The 26,829-nt window shown below is 35.7% G+C and overlaps 1 protein-coding gene across 9 annotated transcripts in view; it reads right to left on the bottom strand.

Moving 5' to 3' along the window:
* ENOX2 (ecto-NOX disulfide-thiol exchanger 2) overlaps positions 1-26,829 on the bottom strand; it is a 371,622-nt gene that overhangs the window by 250,374 nt on the left and 94,419 nt on the right. For 7 of the 9 annotated variants that reach the window (XM_081276994.1, XM_081276997.1, XM_081276998.1 and 4 more), the window contains one exon: positions 1,587-1,730. The exons of the other annotated variants lie outside the window; for them this stretch is intronic. In XM_081276994.1, the coding sequence (XP_081133120.1) occupies positions 1,587-1,730 (144 nt within the window). The remainder of the gene's footprint in view (positions 1-1,586; positions 1,731-26,829) is intronic. 9 annotated transcript variants of the gene reach the window in all.

The following is a 26,829-nucleotide window of genomic DNA, read 5'->3' on the forward strand; positions in this document are numbered from 1 at the left end:
TCTAGCACAATTTAGTATAGAGGTATAAGGCCTATATTCCTTTGGAAAACTGTAATAGAGTATTAAAGTATAGTGCAATAACTAATGGCTGGAATTATGTCCCTAAATGATCAAATAAATTTAAATTATGTTGAATCTATGCTTTAAAAAGCAGATAAGTTTACACACGCATGCGTGCATGCACATGTACATGCACACACTCTCATACACACAATTCGTACCTGTAATGACTAACCTAAAAATATGAAACATGTTGATGTTTCAAAAGAGAGGTTCATAATATTATCATACAATAATGATGATGATAGCAAAATAATAGCAATATTTATTAAGTAGTTACTCTGTACAGATAGCAAGCTAAGTACTTTACCCTACAAGATTTCAAATAATTCTAATAATACAAAAAGGTAGGTTTTATTATCACTTCTACTTTACAGTTGAAGAAGTGAAACTCAGAGAGGTTAAGCAACTGATTGCAGGCCACAGAGAAAGACAGAGCCAGGGTTATAACAGGCCACTTCCTTGGTTGTCCATTATGCCTTTCCACACTCCAGAAAATACAGCTCCTTTCTTGAGGGCACCATACAGTTAATATTGTACTGCATTTTCATTTTCCAAATTCAATATTAACAAATGTATTGATTTATAAGCAGAAATATGTATAATCTAAGAGACAGATATAATATTATATTTATAAACATGCTTCATTGCTCAAGATAAAAGTGAAGGCAATAGTTAAAAAAAAAAAAAAACGTATTGAACACATCTATTATATTAGGTCCATTCCAAAATCTCAGATCAGTCTTTGTGCACTGGGAACTCTATTTGCAAATGAATAACCAAGCAACAAAAAGAAGAAATGTTAAAATATCAAGTAACCAGTCAATGTCTGGTTCTCCTATTGTTTCTCATTCCTTTTGGGGAAATTTAAGATGAAAATAGGCTAATGGGACTTGAAGTATGGAGGAAAGATTAAGGGGAGACTAAAAATTCAGTTGGCTATTATAGAGGATTTAGGAAAATCTATTTGCCAGCTGTTCTAAAAGAATTATAAGGACAAAAAAGACATATGGGCATGGTATGTATGGGGAGGAAGAGAGGCGGAGGTGTGGTGATACAAATATATGCAGCTAACTGTGTTAGAAGTGAGATAGCCTGCCACACGTACATACAAAGACAAATGTACAGTGAAACAGGCACTCCTGTAATTCCTTCCACCTAAACCAATGATCTTTATTCATCTCCTCTTGTCTCAAGTCTACCCATTCTTCAAGGATCAGCTAAAAATGTCACTTCTGCCCTGAAGCATTCTATAATCCCTAAAGCTGAATCAAATTCTCCCTAATTTCTGTTCCCATAGGTTTTTATCCCCTTAAGCACATTGACTACAGCACTGATGATACTCTCATTATTAGAGTTATTCATAACTGCTCTCCCCTCCCATCTATTCTCTCATGAGGGGAGTGGTTCTTCCTCATTTCTGAAGCTCCTCCAAGTCCTGGCACAATCCTTACCACATACTAGGCTCTAGGAAAATGTTGATTCAATAGCACTGACTTAAGACAATGCATTATCACCTATCTTACCTGAAGGAGTATTTGTTCTCTTTCTTTTCTTGCTTGATTCCCCTCCATTCTCAATGAGGCCTTCTGTGACCAGAGGGCCACTGGCACTACCAAACTGCAGGGGCTCGTTGTTGTTGGCAGGGTCAAAGGGCAGCTGGTTCAATCCTAAAGAAGAAAAAGAAAGCCAAAGTCCAGACTCCATTAAGGACTGGGATCATCTCCAGATTTTATTCTATGAGCCAGTAGTGACCTTTTAGGTCTCAAGATCCTAGGAGTTAAGAGTGAATTCCTCAGTTAGTTGCCCTGTGGAATTTTTATAGATCTTATTGACAAGTACATAATTAAAATATAGGATAGCAGCTCTGTTACTTATTAGATCCCTCCTGTTTCTGTGAGAACCTAATATTTCTGTCCACGAGCTATATATTTTCTATTTCCTCCCTTAAAAAGTAGGATCAGCCAGGCATGGTGACACATGAATATAGTCCAGCTACTAGGGAAACTGAGGCAGGAGAATCACTCAAGTCCAGGAGTTCAAGGCCAGCCTGGGCATAATCAGACTTTGTCTCAAATAGAAAAAAGATAGGCCCTTCTTTAAATGTACCTATAGCTGGACCAGCTCTTCCTTTGATAAAGCTTGGCTTTGTATTTTTTTGGATTATCTCCTGACATTTTTTCATTATTTCATTACAAGTTTTGTTGAAGTGATACAGAAATAATTATTATAATGCCCTGATGTCAAAGTCACTGCTGCTGATATCATGGAGGTTTCTTAAAAAGTAAACCATAAATCCATGGCAATGGCAATATGAGAAAAGAAAACAAAAAGACATTGTCACAGAGGGGTTACTCAGTCACTGTATTGATATGAAGTTATGACCCAGGTTTGGGGGTGTTAATCTCATTTTCTTCAAATGCTATCAGAAGCATGGTTTCTTTACTAGCTACTGCTATACCATATAAGATGACAAAAGGCATTTTCTACTCTCTAACCCTTATATACTTCAGTCAGGGGTGATCAGAGATCTTTCTTATTCCTCTGGCAGCAGCACCTAGAGTTTCAAGTGTTTCAATTAAAACTTCTTGAAATATGGAATCAAAAGATTTGTTAAATTCCAAAGTAAAGACATCTCTTCTTAGCCTTTTATCCACCAGTTCTCTAATCCTATCAAAAGGGGAATCAGGTTAGCCTGATAGAGTTCATTCTTCAATTTCCATTTTTTCTATGGCCTATAGCTTTACACTTCTTCAGATAAAGTTGCAAAATATCAATTAAAAGCTTGGAATCCAGACAGCTAAAGGTCAATAAAATTTCAATAAAATGAATACAAGGTTCTAACAACATGAATTCCCATTATTGTTTATAATAAAGACTGTCCCCTTGTTAATGTTTTCAGCCTACATTGAAAGTACTATTTCTTTAGCAATCAGATTCCACTTGAAACACCTCCATTAAATGGCCTTTGGGATTTGTCAAACATCTTTCCTTTTCATCATGTGAGTAACTAAGTGAAAGGATAAAACTTACTTCTATATCTTAAGTCAACTATTCACTACATCATATCCATGTCCTATTAAAATATCTAGCATGGCTGGGTGTGGTGGCACACATCTGTAATCCTAGTGGCTCAGGAGACTGAGGCAGGAGGATTACAAGTTCAAAGCCAGGCTCAGCAACTTAGTGAGGACCTAAGTAACTTAGCAAGACCCTCTCTAAAATAAAAAATAAAAGGGCAAGGATGTGGCTCAGTGGTTAAGTGGCCTGGGTTCAATCGGTGAATCACCCCCCAAAAGAAAATCTCTACTATGACTAGAACTATAAAAATATGTATATTAGAAAATATTGAAGTCACAACCAAGATTATTTTCAAAATCTACATTTTATATCATTTAAAAATGAAGATTTTTCTTGCACCTGAGTAGTCCAAAGTCAAATATGATAAGTATATTATTCCAAAACTTTTCTTGGCATTTCTTTCTGCAGTATCATACTGATCAAAATAAGTTCTATGGAAAACAGAATGGTATAGTGGAAAGAGTGTGCTAGATTGGGGTTCAAATCATGATTACCCTTCCTACTAGATAGCTTTTGGCAATTCATGTAGTCTCACACCTAGTTTTCTAATATAAAATGGGGAGACATAAGACTACACAAGGTTATTGCAAAGATTAACAAACATAGTTATGATAATTATATAATTCTAAATGAACTAAAATAAATTAAATGAATTAAAATAAACAATAAGCTTATAGGTTCTTCTAAGGAGGAGCTCTCTCCCTTCACCTCACTCCTCCCACAACTATATTCCTTAAGCCTAGCACCATATCTAACATATAATAAATGTTGAATTAATTAATTAATCCTCAATAAGTGGGGGTAGGTGACTCATCATATTAACCCATGTAATTAGAGTAAAGACTTGGCAGCTGATCATCAAGAATTAATGCCACAACTGAAAATTTCTGATGCTGATTATAGCAACATTACTTAAAATAGATTTTCAATGCATCTCTATCATTTAAATACTATACAGCAAAATAGGGGAAATCCTGATTAAAAGGAATGCTCAAGGATCAGGAGGTCCTGATTAATGGTTTTTAATCATAAAAGTCTTTCTTATTTTGTCTTGCATTTGATAATTCACAGAATAATATTCAGTCCACTTCCATGCCCTATTAAGTAGATGACTGAGGATCTTACAGAGTTTCAGAGCAGTACCTAAGTCATAGGACTTGGTAAAAGTATTAAATGAGATCATATATGAGATCATAAAGGTAGAATATTCTATACCACATCTGGCACACAGTATATGTTCAATAAACACATAAATGTATATTTTTTATAAATGTATATTTTAATCATGTCTGGGGTGTGGCCCTGATCTCCAATTCCTGCTTTCACCCAGACTGCCACTGCTTCCATTTTCCTTTGGGATGAACAGATGAAACGTCCAGGATGGGTCTGGGTGCTGAAGCTAAATGGACATGGTAGGCTCAATAAATATTAACTGCTACTGTTATAATACTGAATTTCCATTTTAAATATCTCATATTGTTGATGTATAATGTGAAGAGATAAATCTGAATTTTCCCTGATCCAAGGATATTGCCTGATTTTCCCACTGAACTTTTTCACTGCTTATTTGTATCTTTTTGAAAAAGTTGAAGGAGTCCAGGAAAAAAAAAAAAACCCTGGTGAACTAAATTGTTCTTACCCTTTATTTAGTCCCAGATGATATCTTGGAGGATTTGGGTATTTTATTCCTCATGTTAATTTACAGATCCTTTTGATACTGAATAAGACTGAGATTCCAAATACATTCTGTGTCTTCTTCACCTCATATATAATCCAGATATGTGAAAATCCTGATAATTTGGTATAATATTTTAGGCCTTATTTTTTATAGGGAAAGATCTCATGTCAAGCAGAAAGAGACATCTCACTCAGTAACCTGATTCACTAAAAACAAATACACATTTTATATTATCCAGAACCCAATATAGTATCTAAAGATTTATAGTTCAAGAGCAAAGGCTATAGAAATAGCAAAATCCTATGATACCAGAACATCCTAGCTACTTTTATTGTATTGTTTCATTCTCCCCCTAAGACAACAACCTACTTGCAGGATCTTTCTGTGCTGTATATATGTGATGCATGCTAAATGTTATTTAAAATAAGATAGCTCCATTAAAATTATTTAGATCCTAAAAAGAAAACTACCACTTTAATTTCAAGAATTCTTGCTGGAAAAATTTCAATGATGACATAAACATAAAAGTATTACCAATTACCATACTGTAATTCTCACCCAAATGACATAGTTTAATCTTTAAGCTCTTATGGAAGCAATTCCTGGCATTTTCTACTAGAAATGATGAAATGGAAAGTATTATTAGGAAGAACTTTTGAGGTCATCTAGTTCATGCTTAGCAATACAGAAATCTTGTCTACCTGATTCCTGAGAGGCTTGGGGCACTTTTTTGCCTGGGGTCCATTCCTTGCTAGGCTCATAGGCCTTCAGCTGGCTTTCCTTTTAAAAACTACTACCCACATGATTTGGGGGATTCCTTTTATTTCCCCCAAACTACTTATCATTCCTAGAATGAGTACATGAGATATTAAATTTTTTAAGCATTCTACTGATAGTGGCTGCAAGAAAAACAAATGAAGAAGTGAAAGACACCTAACAGAATGAAGTCAGAAAATTTCTCGTCTTAAAGCATTTCTCATAGTCCTTGCCCTTTTATTCTTAAGGATAAACTTAACAAAACTTCGTAGCTTATTCAGTTTTCCCCCTACATCTCATCTTCTTATCCTCCAAGTTTACAAAATTTACAGGTTATTCACAATAAAGTCCAAATTGATAAAATAAAAACAAATAGATCAAAAAATATTAGTGTCATAGATTTCTGCTATTTCTGTACCTTACGGTTACAACCAAACAAATCTATATGGTAATATATTCTTGTCTAAAACCAAAGTGACTACTATAGACAACTGACCAGCTGTTATTTCATGTCATGTCAAAATACAAATTATGTGCTGGGTGTATGGTGCATGCCTGTAATCACACCAGCTCTAGGAGGATTGCGAGTTCAAAGTCAGCCTCAGCAAAAAGCAAAGGACCAAGCAACTCAGCAAGACCCTGTCTCTAAATAAAATACAAAATAGGGCTGGGGATGTGGCTCTGTGGTCAAGTGCCCCTGAGTTCAATCCCTGGTACCCACCCCCCAAATACCTATTATGTGACTTCACAGCACACAGAATGCCTCTTTAGAAAGTATGCATACCAGGGAAGGGTAATGGAAGGATTCTTGGAGAATGACATTTCTCATCCAATGTAAGTGGGGAAGTTAAACACCTCAGAAAGAAATCAAGGAGTTCACATGCAATGATGTCTACCATACAAATGCAAATGATTCGTGGGCTTTGAGGAAAGCACTGAAGAATTTTCATGATTCTTGTGAAAGAAGATCAATGATCTTTTTATGCCCAGCAGCTGTAATAGTTACTGTCACAATTCACTCTACCAGTTTTCCACTATCAGGTCAAATTAATACCAACCTTCAAGATACAATCTAACACTTTTAATGACTGCCTCAGGTTATAGGACCAAAATGTGACCCCATGGATCCATGTCACTTCTTATTTGCAGCTGTGGCCCATAGAATATATAACCTTAGCAAAAAGAAACACAACTCCATTCTGGATTAGTTCCCTTTAAAAGAAAATGGTTAAAGTCCTGAGAAATCTGATAAATTAAATCAAAGGCAGCAATGTTCACATAGAAATTCATGTTAAAAAAAATAAACGTTTTTGGTAATTTGAATATTCTAGTTAGTTTGTCTTTATAACAAGTATCTGCAACCTCAATCTTATTTTCCAAGTGAATTTAGTTTAAAATAAGATATGGGACTCATGGTGGTGGTGATCTCCAAATTAGTTTTTAAATTAAAAACTTTTGGGAAATACCAAGTTGGCCTAATGGACATGCTGGCAGATGCTTTTGTAGAATTTACCCATGTGAGAAACAAAAGGTCTGGTGGTCCTTTTTAGAATATAGTATTCAGCCTTAACTAGATCCAATTGTAGCCATTTCAATTATAGACCTTTCCTTTGCCCACCCCAATTTTGAAATTGTCCAATTGTGTAGATTGTACCCCTGAGCTCCTCCATTCAGGGTGAAGGGCAGTGCTACATTAGGAATGTAAACAGGCAGACTGCCCACCTAGGCTGCTTGCTAACCAGGTTCCCATACACACCCTTCTGGCAGAAGTAAAGTTTGCCTTGACCACCCACTTTGGACACGTTTGATTTCTTGGGGGCACCTGGGTATTTCTAACTCCCATCTCTGGGATCTTATCTTCACTTCATTCATCCTCCTGCTTTATCAGTCAAGGCCTGAAAACCATGGCCTCTGGATTTACAGCTCTTACCACCCAGCAGTTCTACTTGCTATTTTTGAAGAAATATTCACACTGTTCATAAGAATTGAATTGAACTATCATCCTTTAGCCAAGGGGTTGGCAGCCCAAACAACTGAACATTTCTCAGTACCAGATCTTAACTGATATCAAACAAATGAAGACTATTGTATCAATTTCATGAATCCAATATTCCATATAACTGGTTTAGCTAAAGCAAGGGGAATTGTAAAGGATTAATTGGTGAATGAAGATAATGGGGAAGAGATAAGAAAGGAAAGGACAAATGTTCTCTTTCACTAAGGGGCTTGCTTGAAGGGTGGTAGACATAAAAATTGTCAGGGAAAAATTTACATTTAAGACGCCTTTTTCAAGGTATGATACAGGTGATAGGCAAATTTTCATTAGCAGTGACCCTTCAGCAATTTCCAGTGATTCTCTTAACTACTTGGTGAAGGCACTTGAGTCCCTCATAAAAAGGTTCCATCCATTTCAAGCCTTGTCTTCCATTATGTCCCAGCTTGTACTCTACCTAGCACTTTCCAAACTTTTTAATGTGCATATATATTTCCTGGGGATTTGTTAAACTACAGATTCAGATTCAGTAAGTTGGAAGTCCGATTTTCTAACAAGTTCCCAAATGATGCTGTTCCATCTGGTGTGGGGATCACACTTTGGGACTATCTAGCATTCATAAATCTCTCCAATACTTTCCAACCTCCACACTTTGGTGCACACTGCCCCTCCCTCTGCCTACTTCTTGATTCACAACATTTAAAATATTATCCTTCCTTTAGGGTTTATCTTAGAGGCTATTTCATTTATGGTTGTGCTTTTTCTTATTTACCTATACTTAACCCAATACATACATACAATGGAGTAAGGTGAACTATTTTGGCTGTATAGAATACACATTGTGTGCACATTATCTATCTATCTATTATTTTTGGTACTGGGGATTGAACCCAGAGGGGCTTTTCCACTGAGCCACATCCCCAGCACCTCCCCACACACACCTTTTTTGAGACAAGGTTTTGGTAAGTTGCTTAGGGCCTTGATAAATTGCCGAGGCTGATTCTGAACTTGTGATCCTCCTGCCTCAGCCTCCTGAGGCACTGGGATTACAGATGTGCACCACAGTGCCCAGCTATTTTGTTTTATAGTTATTCTTTCCACTTTGTAAAAAGGAATGGGAAGTTTACAGCATTGAAGTAAAATTTCCAAGGCCACATGGCTAGTAAGCAGTAGAAAAAAAAAACTTTGGCTTTCTTAAAAAAGTCCAAAACACTTTTCTGATTGTCTTTAGATTTTAATCTGTACTTTTCTGGTGCCTTCTAGAGTATGTCTTGTGTTATAATTGAATATTTTATCTTATGCCCCATTCCCTCCTGACTTACCCCACCATTATTAAGTTGTAAACTCTTTGAAGACAGGCTTTATACCATCATTTCTTTTTCTAAATATTCTTTTAGTTGTAGTTAGATACAATACCTTTATTATTATTTTTTTTAATTTTGTGTGGTGCTGAGAATTGAACCCAGTGCCTTGCACATGCTAGTAAGTGCTCTACCGCTGAGCCACAACCCCAGCCCCTATACCATCATTTCTTAAGTCTTCCTACCCTAAGATACTTGGTGTGGTGCCTTGCACAACAAAATAAGCATTCCAGAAATCTATATTGAACAGAACTCAGCTACAATTTTGGGTACAGTCAGTTTTCCACTCCAGACACCAACTGACATGTTGTTGAGGTAGTCATAAACAGAAGAAGGAAGTAAGATTCCTGGGTTCCTTCAGCTTTCCTTCTCCAACCTGGGATTCCTGAAGACTCACTGGGGAGTGATGACATAGTAACATATATTCTCCCCTAACCACGTGTTATGATTTGGATCTGGAATGTCCCCCAAAGGCTTATATGCTAACAGCTTTATCACCATCCTATGGCATTATTGGAAGGTGGTAGAATCTTCAGGATGTAGTGTCTAGTGGAAGGAAATTAGGTCACTGGGGGCATGCCCTTGAAGTGCGTATTGAGACCCTGGCCCTTTCTTCTCTTTCTGTTTCCTGGCCACTGTGAAGTGAGCAACTTTGCTCCACCATGTATTCTCTACCATGATGTTCTGCTTCACCACATGCCCAAAGCAATGGGGACAAGTAACCATAGACTAAAACCTTTGGAATGAGCCAAAATAAATCTTCCCCCTTTTATTATTTCAGGTATTATGTCATAGTGATGGAAAGCTGACTAACATAACTTGTCTCTATAAAACTTCATTTTCCCTTTCTGGAAAACAAAGCAGTCTTTCCATTGACTAACAAGCTTATATGAGAAAACACTGCAAAAGAGATCCCATATATGGATCTTTCCTTAACAGTTTTATGTGCAACAGTTTAGAGATCCTGCTTTACAAATGATAGTCAAGAAAAGACAATTTCTAACAGGTATTTTCTAAAACAGTAACTATGAGCCATGTGTAGCTATTCAAATTTAAGCTTAAATTAATTAAAATGAAATAAAATAGCCACCTGTGGCTACTGGTTACCATACTGGAGAGGAAAGATATAGAGCATTTATTACAGAAAGTTGAGCTGTTCAAATAACAGGCATGTACCACCATGCCTGGATATCACAGAAAGTTTTACTGGACAGTGTTGCTCTACAGTCAGACTGGGATTAAACCCACATCTGCCACTGATACAATATGCCACTTACTAAGTGTGAGACTTATATGTGTATAAAACAAGCCATTTGATCTCTCTCAGACTGTTTCTGCATTATAAATTGGGAATGATTACACCTCACCCTTACAGGAATGTGAGAAAAATAAAATGAGGGAATGTATACTTAAGGTCTTGCACATCTCAAACCCTAAACAAGTGTCAGTATTATAAACCAACCAGGGATTTATATAAATTTGCCTCAAAAACAGGAGAGGAACTTATTTGAATAGTGTGGCTCCTTAGGGCCCCAGAGTGTATCCTATTTATGACTTAGAAGATGTTAGCTTTGCATTCCTCTTCTAACCTACCTTTTCTGTCAGATAATACATAGCTATTAAGGTGAATCATTAATAAATAATACTTGGAATAGGCAGTGATTGCAACCTAAACATAGGTTTAAGATAGGAGATCATATTTGTCACCACCTTGAACTTTCAAACGTAAAAGAACCACATTTTCTCCCTTCAACTAGAAGCCTCCTCCCAAAGCTTTAATGAGAACTAATTTCAAAGCTGGGTACTGTACCACTGGAACACTGCTAGCAGTGACATGGAGCTGGGATGGAAAAGGACCATTTCTCTAAATCCATGTGTTCCTATGCTCAGAATGTTCCCTGTGTTTTTCCTATGGGGCTGACATCTCCCAGCCTTGGTAAAGGTAAATTATTTTAGAAAAGTCTGAATTAAATCTGCTAAGGTATTTGAGTTCTGTGAGTTGGAAAGCAAAATACATATTTCCAAATTCAAGAAGAATGCTTCAAGACTCTTTTCCTCTGTAAGGCTTGGGAAAAACAGCAAAATAATATTACTCAATGAAAACAAGGTTCAAAAATGTTGATTCAATAGAACAGTTGAAAATGACCGATGGTAGAGGGGTGATCTATCATTTTCCTTAGGATAAAGTCTGGCAGTCTTCAGAGGAATTGTGCAGAGACATCCTTATTTTGCTGTAATTTATCTCTGGGAATGGTTACAACAACCATTGTTCTCTCCAAATCTTTGGAGGTGGGGGCTTAAAATGATGGTGATTCATCAGTACCTGTTTGGAGCTGGCTCTAGGCCATGCTGCAATTCCTGTTGACCAATTTTCCACCTGAGTGACAGGAAAAGAGCAGGTTCCTACCACAGTGACCATTAGGTTATCTGTTTAATACTTGCCTGAGAATGTGCCCAGACGTACTATGTTATGGGTGTCTATGTCTCAATAAAATAAATAATTGCAGATTTCAGAGCCTAAGGACAGAGAGTTGTTCTGGTATTGAAATTGGAGTCTATCTTGTCAGATCTGCAATGAGGTCTTCCCTTCAGGTGATTGATTTCATAAAGCTAGGCAATTATCAAAAGCAAGCACAGTTCTCTCTGTAGAAACCACTCCAATGGTTTTCAAAATTAACTTTCAGCCGGATCTGGTCAGGAGTCCAGGCTGAGCCAGATCTTTTCAGTAGGAACAGTTACAACATAAAGAGAACACTAATTTCCCCTAATAGATTCTTAAGATGGGAGTAAATAAGTGGCAAACAAGGTTCAGCAAAATAATCCACATGGTGTAAAAATTCTACATTGAAAGTTGCTGTCAGATAAATCTGCATTTCATTGCAAAATGCTTTGAAGGGGACAGTGAGTACTGAAACTCTTTTGGTCTTGTGAGAGTTAGTTTTATTAATTAATGCTAGAAAGATATCGGTATCCTGTAAGACTGATGAACTGCATGAATAACATCTGTATATTTGCTTTTCCCAAAATGTACACACTAATTTCACCAGATTTCCTTTCTTCAACTATTCAGCCTTCATTAACTATTTATCCAATCACTGTGCTACAATTTTAATTACCTTCTAATTAACCAATGATGAGTTTGTGATTTAGCATTCCCTAAAGATAGAACTACATAAATACAGTAAATCTTCATTTACATGTTCAACATTTTTATCTGCTCTCCTCCCCCCACCCCATTAATTTTGCCATACTGTATCATTAATGCTCTGGAGTTACGCTTTCTGCATTCCTAATCTTTGATACCCATTTATATTAGTCAAGAATGTATGATAAACAGCTCTTCCTGTTGACTAAGAAATTAAACCCACAGGAGAAAATAGAGATTCCTGTAATACACTAATGCATCTTTATAGATCCACACCTCCCCTATAACAATTCCACCTCGGGAGTTCCAATATAGGGTGTTGACAAGTAATTAACTCCTTTAGAGAAGACCCTGCCACAGCCAAAGTCAAACCGACTACTAAGAAAGCGAAAATCTGCTTCTTGAAAATACAGTGTCACTATAAAGGAAAAAGTCTACATAAAACAACTAGTCCTGTGTTTGAAAAACAAGTCTTACTGTTTCTGTTGTATAAAAAGAATAAGTAGGATCTTAATTTTGCTCCAGGCTGGAGTTTAATTCAGGTATTCAATATATATTGGAATGAATGAGCCAATGAATAAATATTGACTGGTAATCAGTCTCTCCTTATTCATCCAATTCATTCACACAATTCTGTGTGCCTGCCAGTATGCTAGGCCTAACGATTTTAGTTAGGACTTGCTAAAACTGTTTCTTTCTTCAAGAAGATGATACTACGCTACTGGTGTGACTCTGCACCATGTACAGCCAGAGGAATGAGAAGTTGTGCTCCATTTGTGCACAGTGTGTCAAAATGCATTCTACTGTCATGTATAACTAATTAGAACAAAATTTTTAAAAATAATTAAACAGGACCAAATAATATTTAAAAAAAGAAGATCACAATCGAAAAGAAGGCATATATATACATATATGCCTTCTTTTCTAAATAAAATCTGGCCCAAATAATGGTATCCATGTCACCTTCTGCCATTTACTCCAAGTAATCTTTGTTAATTCATATCAAATTTCTCAAAATTCCTTAAATATGTTATTGTGCTTTCATGTCCCTATGTTCCTGTACAACACATTCCCCCCACTAGAAATATCATTCTCCACCTGAAGATCTTTTACTTATCTTTCAAAACCCTTCTCAGAGGCATCCTCTTTGGTGAAGATGTCCTTCCCTAAACTTCAAAGGCTCTGTCCACAAGAGTCCACAGGACCTATTTTATCAGAGCATTTATTGTAGGATCTAAGAGTTCATTCTGGATGTTTTGGGATGTGTGTGTTCTATGTAAGTTGTTGTCACAACTGATCTATGCCTTAGAAAGGTCACTCCAATGACAAGATGAAGGATGTACTATGAGTGACAAGGCACCAGAAGCAGAGACAGTTTAGGAGAAAACTGCAGTGGTACAATAGAGAGACGACAGGAACATGAACTCAAGAATGGCAGTAGGAAGGAAAGAAAAATGGATTTCAGAGATATTCATGAAAGAGAATCAGCTGGAATTAGATTCTGATTAGATCTGAGAGTTGAGGGGAAGAGATGAGCCCAAATTGAATCCATTTTAAAACTCTTAAGCCACAGTCCTGAAAAGACTGCAAGGTTTATGGGCTTCAGTATGGGAAAAGGACTAATGCACTGGAGTCATATTCATACAGCTATGCTAAAAAGTAAACCACTTCCAACCTCTATTTACCATGACATAAAGGCTGCCAGAGAACACCAGCAAATGGCTTACACTTGACCTTTACTATGTATTCTTAACAAAGCCTGTCAAAAGATAAAAAATTTATCCTAAAAAAAAAAGCACAATACTTGAAGAGGCCGGAAAATATATTATTGGGCTAAGGAGGGGGAAAAACGTTTTAATAATAGGTCTCAGACTTGGTTTATTTTGTCTACAGCATTCACTGACAAAAGCGTTTTTGAAGGTCAGGAATACTTAATAGATTCCTTCATCCTTCTCCCTTCTCTTCCCTCACAAACAACTCCTCAAAATGGTCTCATTAGAAAATCTTGCATTTTAATAGCAGTTGTCTTTTTGTTATTATAGTATGTTGGATTAAGCTGACAATTCTCCTTTTAACTATACTCAAAGAAAGCTTGGAAAAATTAATGCTATGTTGTTTTTCTCCCTGCCAAAGAATATAGCAATGTAATTGTCTCCTGGAGAAGAAGCACTCTAATCATCTTTAACTTTAAAGTAAATTCATTTCAGGAAGATGCTCTAAGACAATAGACAGAGCAGATCAACACTCCCAGGAAATTACAAAGAGATGGACTGAGTTAAAGAGAATGCCATAGTCGAATTCAAGTCCATGAACATTTTCAACTTAAGAATGTCTTTGCAACAAAATAGCACTGTATGCAAGTTAGAATCATGTTACATTGTGGGAGTTAGGACTTAAACATTATATAGATTCATAACATCTAAGAGTTCTAGGACCTCACAGGCAGCAAGAGTAAACCCACCACACAGGAAGCTGTTGTACCAGGCAAGGTCAGAATATAAAAGCACTGTAATTTTCCCAAAGTGTCCTTGGGAATTTGAGGACAGAAAAGACCTAAACATCCTCTTAATCCAACTAGGATCTTGGAATGCTTCTCAAAAGCATTTTGTTACTCTATTTTGGAAGATAATGCCCACTTCCTTTCCCTCCTTAATCAAAACCATTTCCATATTCCATGTGGTTGTTCCATTATTATCATTTTTTAAAAAAAATATTTTTAATTGTCAATGGATCTTTTATTTATTTATATGCAGTGCTACGGATCAACCCCAAGGTCTCACACATGCCAGCAAGCATTCTACCATTGAGCCACAACTCCAGCCTCCATTATTATTTTTTAGAGTCCCACTCATTAAGCTTGGACAAATATTAAGACTGGTAAATTTAAAGACTTAGAATTTCCTGAAAATTGGGCACTAAACTGGGATGGTAGGGAAAGAAGGATATAGAATCACAATGCACTAAGGCTCTGAAAACCTGACCAAGCAGCCTAGCCTTCCAGGCAAATGTGATTCATGAGCATATAGCTGCAGTATAAGAAACTAATTCTATTAAGTATCCTTCCTTTGAGCTTCTAGAAAGTAACTGTTTTCTTTGACACACATGCGGCCCAAATTGTGTTTTTCTACAAAGTAAAAAGAGGCAAAAGTAGCTCCCTTGTTCTTTGATTTTTATGTGTTATTTTTTTTCTTTGGTGGTGCTGGGGCTCAAACCTAGGGCCTCATAAATGTTCGGCAAGAACTCTACCACTGAGCTATAGCCCCATCCCTGTTCTTCTGATTTTTACCAGCTATTTCCCTGCCTCAACCAAATCTCTCAGCTCATAGATTTGTTAGGACAATCAGTAGAGGAGATTGAAATATAAGGCACTGTGTTTCATTCCTGGCTACATATTAAAATCACCTTACCAGGGATTGAACCCAAAGGCACTTTACCACTCAGCTACATTCCCAGCCTTTTTATTTAGAGACAGGGCCTCACTAAGTTGCTTATGGCCTCACTAAGTTGCTGAGGCTGGCTTTTAATTTGCAATTCTCCTGCCTAAGCTTCCTGAGTCACTGAAATTATATGACCCCATATGCGGTGCAGCTGGGGAACTATTAAATACTACCAATATCTGGGCTCCACCCCCAGAAATTCTGACTTGATTGGTCATGGTTGGGCCATCAGGAAATTCTAACATTCAGCCAGGAGTGAGAACAACCATTGTAAGTGGTTTTCTTACTTAAGGCCAAGCAAAGGAGTACAAACTACCCAAAGTGTTCTTTTTTTGTTGTTGTTAAAACAAGATAACACTTAGAAGGTAAGTTCATTTTCAGACCACCCACAATGTGCAGGGAACTATACTGGTTGTGTGGCACAAATATGTTAGATTTAAATTTATCTAGTTTATGATACTTTTAGGATTTCTCTGGAAAAAGCAAAATGAACTGAAGTCTCAGAGAAAATTAGACAAGTTATAATTACATGAGTAAGTTCCCTGCTCCCAGGACAACTAGATAAAATGCTTCAGAAATATTACGTCTGTTTTCTTGTTCATCTCCAGAGAAATATTCCAAACTTGTCTTTGGGGACTAACCCATTGGACACCAGGCCAATCACTTCCTTCCTTAAAACAATAAGTCATTTACTTCACTGAATTCAAAGTTGTGAAAAATCTTGGGAAGCACTGAATCTAAACTGTAACTACATTTGATAAAAATCACACTGAAATGTGGTTTGCCTATTGTTACCTGTTGCCTCAGTGACTCCACTGAACTTTAGAAAAGATCTGGTAAAATGTAAAAAGTGCAAAGGAATAAGTTAAGAATAGTGGAAGAACACACCATAAAGACATAGGCTTTACTCTTCCATCAACTCACTTGGTAACATTGGATGAGTAATTTTTGATGGGTTTCCGCATCTGAAAAATGAAGCTTAAAACATGTCATCTCCCAGCTCTAAGCTTAAGCAGGGGGTGGGGGGAAACAGATGGAAGACATCAATAGAAACCTGAAATAAAACTTAGTAATAGGGGTAGAAAAGGAGAGAGAAAGGAGCGCTGGAAGGATGCCTTCCTAGTACTACCTACGCAAAACATATTTAGCAGTCAGTAAATGATTTAATAGAAATACAGTTAAGGCAGCATGAAAATAAAATCAAAAGCATTTCCAATATTGCTTCAAAAAAGACCTTCTTAAGAATTTTCCTAATTATAAACCAGAATTTGTAAAGAAGTGCAGAATTTTTTTCAATAAATTATGTTTAAATACCAATATATCTTCTAAGTAACTTGCTATCAATTAATTTCATTTAGTGCATAATTGTTGTGAAACTCAGAATAAGAGTCTAATGCTGAAATGTTAAAAGCATGTCAATCATGGTAGGAATGCATTACCCTAATTGACCAAAGCTTTACTCACATACGAGACATTTCAAGACGCAGTGATGTAATGACAAAAATACCTGTTTCTCCCTGCCAAAGTCATAGGGACTGCTATTAAAGCCAAGCATAGTATTTATGTACACATAATAGTAGGCAACAATTACAATCTAGAGATATTTTAGATTTAATCTTTTTATTTATTAGTATTGTTATATAGCAATGAGCATTCAGGAAAAGAAAACTAATCATTGTGCATTATGCAACAATCAGACAAAATACTCCTAATCCTCTGTCATTCTTTTTCCTTGGCCCCTGGGTACTCATTAAAGGTTAATTTATTTAAATCTCTCAAACATTTGTTTCAATCTACTTTAATAAACTAATGAATCTTTGGAACTTTGCCTAATCAGCTTATGTTTCTTATTTTAATACATCTACAAAATGTCTTTTTTTAAAGCTCATTCTTAATAGTTGTCTTCCTCTTGGAGAAAGAATTGTGCTTCAATGACAACCTGATTTGAGCATTTGATGACACATTCACAATCTCATCAAGCATGCAGAGAATGGCTGTGGCTTGCCTATTGCTCTTAAACATAGTTACATTTTAAAGGATAGAACTGATTTGTGTTTAGAAGGATAATAATCCTCCAAATTGAAATGGTCATTTTATAGTTTAGTAAGAGTGACAATTATACCAAAGCAAAGCTTCTAATAATTCTGGTGCTTGTCAAACACTATGAGGGCCTATCAGTGAAACAACTCTATTCTAGTCATTATAAACCTGAGCAATGCATAGTATATGCCATTTGCATTGACAAATATAAGTGATGTGTGTGTGTGGGGGGGGATCTTCAAATGAGTAGTATGATTTAAATAGAATCTAAAACTGTCCCTTACAATCTACCCAACTGCCATGCTCAATATATTTTGCCTAAAGGTAACTTTGAAGAATGTTTTATATAACATGTTTTACATATTGTTAAGTTGAATGTTCTTATGTAGTGGCCGAAATTCAGGGACTGCCTGCCACCTTCTATGCCAGAATGTCAGAAACTAAACTCTTGAAGCACTAGCAAATTATTCCTAATTCCTGCTCTAACAATATCTGGTATTATTATAGACTATTACAGCTTACCAAGTGCTTTTACAACAGCCCTATGGTAAGGGAAAGGATTAATGTTATTAGTTTGTAGATAAGAAAACTGCAGCTCAGAGGAGCTTCAGTGTGGTTTCCCCAAGGTTGTAATGTGTGGAGGAGATGGAATCCAGATCTTCTGGCTAAAAATCTTCCCTTGAGTACCATGTTGCCTCACCTGAGAGGTTGTATTGGGATAACTGTTTACTAATGCATGATTCACCACTGATGAAAGACAAAGTGTAAACATTACCCCCAAGATATTTTGGTAGGAAATAGATCAAACTGATTAAAATATGATTAATTATTCAACATAACTTATAACTTCATAATATAGTAATGAGTTGGAGTGAAATTTCCCATAATAATGATGGAATCTTTAAGTTTTGTTTTCATTTCCCAAGGAAATTAAAAAAAATCCATCTATTCTGCACCCTTGATCTGAATTTCCGATATTAAATTTCAGGCATTTAAATGGAAATAAGTTACATGGCTAAATATTTTCAAGTTGTCACCTCTGCTTTTCTAAATAGTAACTCAAAGGAAGTACTTTTCAAAGGTCATTGTTCATTCATTCTGTATCTGTACAGCCATTCACTCATCATCCTATCATTCAAATGACATTTATGCAATGCTTACCTTGAGGCAAACAACAAAACAGATGTGGATTCTGCCTGAAGCTCCCACTGCTGCCTTATTTCCTTGGACTAAGAACTTCTTGAAGACAGGGAATCCTATCATTCTGCACACAATAGAGCCAATTCTATTTGCAGAAAATCACTTCCATACTTGTCTGACAGTGAGATTTCTGGCTCCCCCTGCCGCCCACATGCCCCTCCAGACATATGGGAGCTAGGGGAAGAAATAGCAGAGTCTGCTTATCAAGGCTGACCTTTGGATAATGACTACAGTTCTCCCATCTGAGCATGCTGCTGTTCTGCCTTGTGGTCAACAAAATGATTTGGCTCAAAATGGCAATATATCTGTTGCTGCTTCCCAGATACCCTCTAGCAAGCTACGTTACTTTTTTAAAAATGGTTGCTTCTGCCCTTCAGCATAGAGGTGAACTGTATCACCAAATGTATTGTCTTGTCTTGTCTGATTCCGTAAGAAGTTGGGCCCTACAGACAAGATAGAGATACATATGAAGCAGCTGCAAAAGCAGGAACACTCAATAGATGCTTGATTCTATTTAACAAGAACAATAACTTATAGAGATTGCTATTATCTAGAGATTTAGAGATTGCCATTATCTTTTTGACTCTTCTTTACACCCACCTCATAGCTACCTTGTGAGGTGACCAGTGAAGGCATGATTATACAGTTAAAATATAGAATTCTAAAGGTCAGATTAGCTAAATTGACTTTTTAAAAGTTCCACAACAAATCAGTGGCAAAATTCAGTCTTCCAATTACTGATCCAGAAACAGGGCCGTTCATTTAGGACTCTTAGTCAACAGAAGAGATGCATTTTTAGGAATTATCAGGAATCATAAAGAATTAATTTACTGCCTCAGTTTGTACTATTGCCTAGTTAATTACTTAGAAATGATTTCTTAGAAACAAGAAGCAAGGAAACCATCATGGTAAGCATACATTTAGGAATAAAAGACATCTTTCAAGAGACAGCCTGGATTACAATCCTTCCAGACTGTACATCAATTAAGTCCAATAAGGTAGAATTTAAACAAACAAAAACAATAGTACAGATATTTTGCTGTATTGGAATTCTTTTCAATTTTGAAGAATGGAGTCAGTCACGCTACTATATATTTTTTATTCACAAATGATGAAGGCATGATTTATGTCATATATGGGGCATTTATGTGGTATCCAGACTCCCTCAAAAATATGAAAATAAGCCCATCATGCATATTTGGGACAAAATGTTTATTTGCTCAGTCCTATATAATATTGTAAAGAGTCAAAAATTTATTTTAAATAAGCAAGTCTTCTAACTTTTATTATAATTTATCATTTAATTCTATAAAATAGACTTTCCAAAAATGTTTTAAAATGTTTTATTAAACATAATTATATATCTTTGTCTTCCTAATCCTTTTCTTCTTGAAAATTACCTGGGCTCTGAATCTTCTCTGACTCTGAAATCTTTCTTTCTTACTATTAGTAAACTATAAGCTATATCACACATATACATTTTATTAAGATAAATGTCATCTTTACTGTTTCCTGGACCACTTCAAAGGATAGTGTTTTGTGACCCAAGTCAACTTACCTATAGTGAAACCTTTTACTTTCAAAAACATGTATTATAACATAATTAGTTCTGTACTTCATAAATATCCCAGAAAATGACATACATGGCTTAACTACAAACCTGAAATCATAGTTTGGGAGCAAGAAAATGGACTAAATGGAACACAACCATGTTATTCTATCAAAAGAAATTACAGATAGAACGTGGGATAACCATGTGAGAGGCCATATGAGAGTGTCAATGAATAACAAACTTATTAAAGGTAATTCAGAAAAACAAAAAGTGTTGACCCCCCCAAATAATCTGCAGCATGTTATTGCCCTTAAACACATGCATGGATAAAGAAAATGTGGTATATATACACAATGAAATATTACTCAGCTATAAAGAATAATAAAATTATGGTATTTGCCGGTAAATAGATAGAATTGGAGACTAAGTGAAGTAAGCCAATCCCCAAAAGCCAAAGGCTAAATGTTCTCTCCGATATGCAGATGCTAACACACAATGGGGGTGGATAATAGAAGTTCAATGGATTAGACAAAGAGAAATGAAGGGGAAGGGAGGGGGAATGGGAATAGGAAAGATAGTGGAATGAATTGGACATAACTTTCCTATGTTCATATATGAATACATGACCAGTGAAACTCCAAATCATTTACAACCAGAAGAATGGGATCCTAATTAGAATAAATTATATTCTATGTGTATAATGTGTCAAAATACAGTCTACTGTCATGTATCTAAAAATAACAAATTAAAATAAGAAAATGTCAGATTAAGTATTTTAATCCACCCTTCCCTAGAGACTGATGAAAACTGGCTTGATATATTTTCTAGAAAATATTGTTATTAAAAGGCCTGAGAAACAGAAATTTCACCACATTCTTCAAGGAACTGATTTCCTCCTTTATTCTCCATTTTTTCCTCCTTAAAAGCTATACAATTAGTTCAACTTATTTTTAAATTTTATTTATTCTAATTAGTTATATATGACAGCAGAATGCAACATCATTCATATTATACAAATAGAGCACAATTTTTCATGTCTCTGTGACAAAAAGAAGTCACACCATTCGTGTTTTCATACATGTACTTAGGATAATGATGTCTGTCTCATTCCAACCGTCTTTCCTACCCCATGCCCCCTCTCTTCCCCTCCCTCCCCTATGCCCTATCTAGAGTTCATCCATTCCTCCCATGTTCCCCCTGATCCTCACTATGAATCAGCATCCTTATATCAGGGAAGACTTTGGCATTTGGGTTTTTAGTATTGGCTTACTTCACTTAGCATGATATTCTCCATCTCCATCCATTTACCTGCAAATGCCATGTTTTATTCTCTTTTAATGCTGAGTAATATTCCATTGTGTATATATACCACATTTTCTTTATCCATTCATCATTGAAGGGCATCTAGGTTGGTTCCACAGTTTAGCTATTGTGAATTGTGCTGCTATAAACATTGATGTGGCTATGTCCCTGTACTATGCTGTTTTTAAGTCCTTTGGGTATAAACCAAGGAGTGAGATATCTGGGTTAAATCGTGGGTCCATTCCCAGTTTTCCAAGGAATCTCCATACTACTTTCCATATTGGTTGCATCAATTTTCAGTCCCACCAGCAATGTAAGAGTGTGCCCTTTTCCCTACATCCTTGCCAACACTTATTGTTGTTTGTATTCTTAATAGCTGCCATTCTGACTAGAGTGTGACAAAATCTTAGAGTAGTTTTGATTTGCATTTCTCTAATTGCTAGAGATGTTGAATTTTTTTTCATATATTTGTTGATTGATTGCATATCATCTTCTGAGAAGTGTCTGTTCAGGTCCTTGGCCCATTTATTGATTGGGTTATTTGGTTCTTTTTTTTTTTTTTTGGTGCTTAGCTTTTTGAGTTCTTTATATATCCTAGAAATTAGTGCTCTATCTGATGTGCGTGTGGTAAAAATTTGCTCCCAAGATATAGGCTCTCTATTCACCTCACTGATTATTTCTTTTGCTGAGAAGAAGCTTTTTAGTTTGAAGCCATCCCATTTATTGATTCTTGATTTTAATTCTTGTGCTATAGGAGTCTTATTAAGGAAGGTGGGACCTAATCAGACATGATAGAGATTTTGAGTCCTACTTTATCTTCTATTAGATGCAGGGTCTCTGGTTTAATTTCTAGGTCCTTGATCCACTTTGAGTTGAGTTTTGTGCATGGTGAGAGGGGTTTAAATTTACTTTGTTGCATATGAATTTCCAGTTTTCCCACCACCATTTGTTAAAGAAGCTATCTTTTCTCCAATGTACGCTTTGGGCATCTTTGTCTAATATAAGATAACTGTAATTATGTGGGTTGGTCTCTGTGTCCTCTATTCTGTACCATTGGTCAACAAGTCTAATCTGGTGCCAATACCATGCTGTTTTTGTTACTATTGATGTGTAGTAAAGTTTAGGGTATGGTATAATGATGCCACCTAATTCACTCTTCTTGCTAAGGATTGTTTTAGTTATTCTGGGTCTCTTATTTTTCCAGATGAATTTCATGACTGCTTTTTCTATTTCTATGAGGCATGTCACTGGGATTTTAATTGAAATTGCATTAAATCTGTATAGTGCTTTGGATAGTATGGTCATTTTGACAATATTAATTCTGCCTATCTAAGAACAAGTGAGATCTTTCCATCTTCTAAGGTAGTTCAAAATGTTTTTGATAAAGGGCTTCACTAAGTTGCTGAGGCTGTACTTGAATTTGCAATCTTCCTGCCTCAGCTTCCTGAGCCACTGGGATTACAGAGATGTGCCACTGTACCCAGTGGGGATAGAAATTTTGAAGGAAAATGAAATTAATATAAACTTCTTATTTTGGGCCACAGTTTCTGTCTCCTTCCCCACCAGAGCACAAATAGGTTAGCAAAATTGGCTGGTAAAGTGTCATTTTTCTAGTCTTTTCTTGCCTACCCTCTAGTAAAAGAATAATGAGCAGTAAAGTTACCAAAAGTCAGACATAAGAATGGAGAATAAAGAACTCCAAGGGTTTAGATGAACCACAAACCTGTTATATATTGTGAACTCCACAGACACTCAATAATACATGTCTGATCACCTCTCCCTGGTATCAACTCATTCTCTTTCAATCACTCCTTATTTTTACTTCCTTAGAGACATGAAACTAACATAGAGCAAATAAAGTTGTATTTCCTTTATATGGCAAGCAACATCAATGGCAAAACCTGAAAGAAAAGTTTTATTCTGTGATGACAATAATTATTCCTGCTTATACCTGAAAAGCATGAGAAGGAAACCAAATCAGATATGTTTATCCCAAGTCTTTACTGGGAATAATTTATCAGAGGCAAGTAATTAATAATTTGCTATACATCAACTGCAGTGGTATGCTCAACTGGTAGGGTTCACACAGACACATTGGCAGGTGATTCCTTCTATCAGACATGGCAGGTCTTAGCATGCATCATTATTTAAATAAAGGATACCATGGAACAGTGAAAGAACCAGCAAAACTCTTACTCCAGTGTACTGAGTTTGGCTGATAATTAACCTTTAACAAGAAAATTTTTACAAGTTGCAACTTGTCACATCAGCAGCCTATAGAAAGCTCTTATTTCATTTAAACCTTTCTATTTTTAAAGAACACCACCACTGTTAATACTACCAAGCGTGACCGAATAGGGAACTGCTACCTGACTTGCACAAAAAAAAAAAAAAAAGATCTTCCACATGACAAATTCAAAAAGACTTAACAGCATGTAAGTAATTAAAAACAAAAGAGTAAGGACTGTATAACTGCATAAGTATTTCTATAAATTCTTGTGCAAAAGAAGAACAATGAGTGGGCTACAGAATACCAAAATACTAACAATTTATCAGGAGGATTTTTAAAAAGTCTTCCAAAATCAGTGAGGATAAAAATTACACTAAAATGTAATAGAGCCTGAGTTCTACTTCTAGAATTACCACCAACACAATAAGAGGCTTCGGGCAAATCACTCCATCAGATTTCATGATCATAATTTTTACTCTAAAATATCCTAATGGGGTCCACAGACTTAGAGGACCTCATTAACTAAACTCCTTCACATGAAGTCCAAAATAAAAACTACCAACACTAAATAGTACAACACAGTTTACAAAGGTTATTTCATATAATTTCATATTTACAAAAGTATTTCTCATCAGTTCATGTTTAATTTTTATAACTCTTAGAGTTGGGATAGGTGTTTTTATCACTGTCTTTTAAAAATGATAAACTTGAGGATTAAAGAATTTGTCCCATATAACTCAATAGGTGTTTAACCTTGTCTTATGACACCTAATTCAATGTTCTACCACCTAGCACAGGGACTGAAACATAAGGATACACTAGTCCCCCTTATTGATGTGGGATAAGTTCCAAATCCCTATCTGAAGCCACTGAACCTTATATATACTATATTTTTCCAATATATGCATATCTATGATACAGTTTAATTTATAAATTAAAAACACAGTAACAATTAGCAACAGTAACAATAAAAAAGATTGATTAAAACAATATACTGTAGTAAAATTGACAACAACACAACTCTTATAACTTGGGGCCATTGTTAAATAAGGGTCACTTGAACACAAGCACTATGATACCACAACAGTTGATCTGACAGCCAAGATGACTACTGAGTGGCTAAAGAGAAGGCAGCATATATATCATGGAAGCATTCATCAAATGGATGGTTCATATCCTGGGTGAGAATGAGCTATTGAATTCTTCTCTGAACTTCCTAGAAAATTAGACTACTGTAGGGAAAAATCTAGGACTTTGAAGTCAAACTTTCATGATAATCCTGCCCTACCATTTGCTGACTGTGCAGGTTGGGGCAAGATAATTAACTCCCTGAACATTAATTTATTTGTCTGTAAATAGTGATATTATCTATATGCACTTGAAGTCTCTACCATCTTAATGAATTATAGAAGGTATACATCTTCATTTTGTATGTTGCTTCTCACTTTATAGCTTTTATGGTACTTAAAAGAGATAATCCAAATAAAGCAATCAACAGAGGATCTGATAATATAGTAAAACAGTAAAATATGAGATACATTTTACTCATTCTTCCTTACTTGTAGTTGCCTAAGGAACCTGAACTAACATAGATAGAGTGAACTCTGGATGACTCTCCTTTCAATTAACATATATTTAGTGAGCAATTACTATATGCATGGTTCTGGAAATACGAAAGTAAACAAAACAGACAACCCTCATAGAGCTCACTTTAACAACAGACACAGGGAAAAAAAAACAAATTAAGTAAAGAATATAAAGTATGTAAGTAATAAACTGCTTTTTCCAAATATGGAAAGTATATTGGATTAGATCCATTAGCAAAAGCTGTGACCTACGCATTCTCTAGAAAATATTTGGGACCCTTGTTTTCTTTGTTTTTTTTCCCACATTTTTATTGATGCATGATAGTTGTACATAATAATGGATTTGTTGTTATGTATTCATACATGCACACAATATAACAATATAATCTGGCCACTATCACACCCCTCAATTGTTTTTTAAAGAGATAAGAAAACAAAACCCTAATAATTCATTATATAACTCTTATTATTCTTGGGATATAAAAGTGAATGACACAGGCCATGAATAGATGAACTGTGTCTGTGAATGGAAAATGTTTTTGGTACCTGAATAGGAGGTTCTAAACTTTAGCCCTGAAACTAGAATTTTTTTTTTTTATAATATTTTATTGTTGGTTGTTCAAAACAGCAGAATACATCAGTCACTAGAAAGGCAATTTATAAATCAATGGAAATGTAACTGATGTGACACAGCAATCTGTATACGGGGTAAAAAATGGGAGTTCATAACCCACTTGAATCAATCTGTGAAATATGGTATATTAAGAACTATGTAATGTTTTGAACAATGAAACTAGAATTTTTAAAAATTTCTTTTTTTTTCCAGTACTGAGGAATTGAATCTAAGTGTGCTTACCACTGAGCTATATCCCCATCCCTTTTTCAAAATTTATTTTGAGACAGGGTCTTGCTAAATTGCCCAGATTGACCTTGACCTTGTGATCCTCCTGCCTTAATCTCCCAAGTCTCTGGGATTACAGGTGTTGCCACCACACCTGGTTGAAACTAAAACTAAAACACAAAAGCACTACAAATTAGGCATAAAGGAGAAAATGTACAACTTTGGAAAGAAATTGCAAAGTTTGTAAATCTGCAAACATTTAAGAAATCTGCTACTCATTATAGAAGGAATGGTAATTCCTAATCTAAAGCTAGTGTAATTTGAATGAGATGCAAGTAGCAAAGCGAGACTAAAAAAGCATTTTAAGAATAACCCTCTATTGTAATTTGATATAACCCTCTATCTTAATTTGTATTCTCCAAGTTCTTGCAGTCTCTATCACCTTATTGTGACTATAGAATGCATACATCTTTGTTTTGCATACTGCTTTTCATGTCACAGAACTAGAGACTTAACTACTAATATTATATCTCCTAGCATACTGTAGAGTCCTCATTTATGGCAGGT

The sequence above is a fragment of the Spermophilus citellus genome (assembly GCF_964194105.1).
Source record: "Spermophilus citellus genome assembly, chromosome: X".
In the NCBI taxonomy this organism is placed as follows: Eukaryota; Metazoa; Chordata; class Mammalia; order Rodentia; family Sciuridae; genus Spermophilus; species Spermophilus citellus.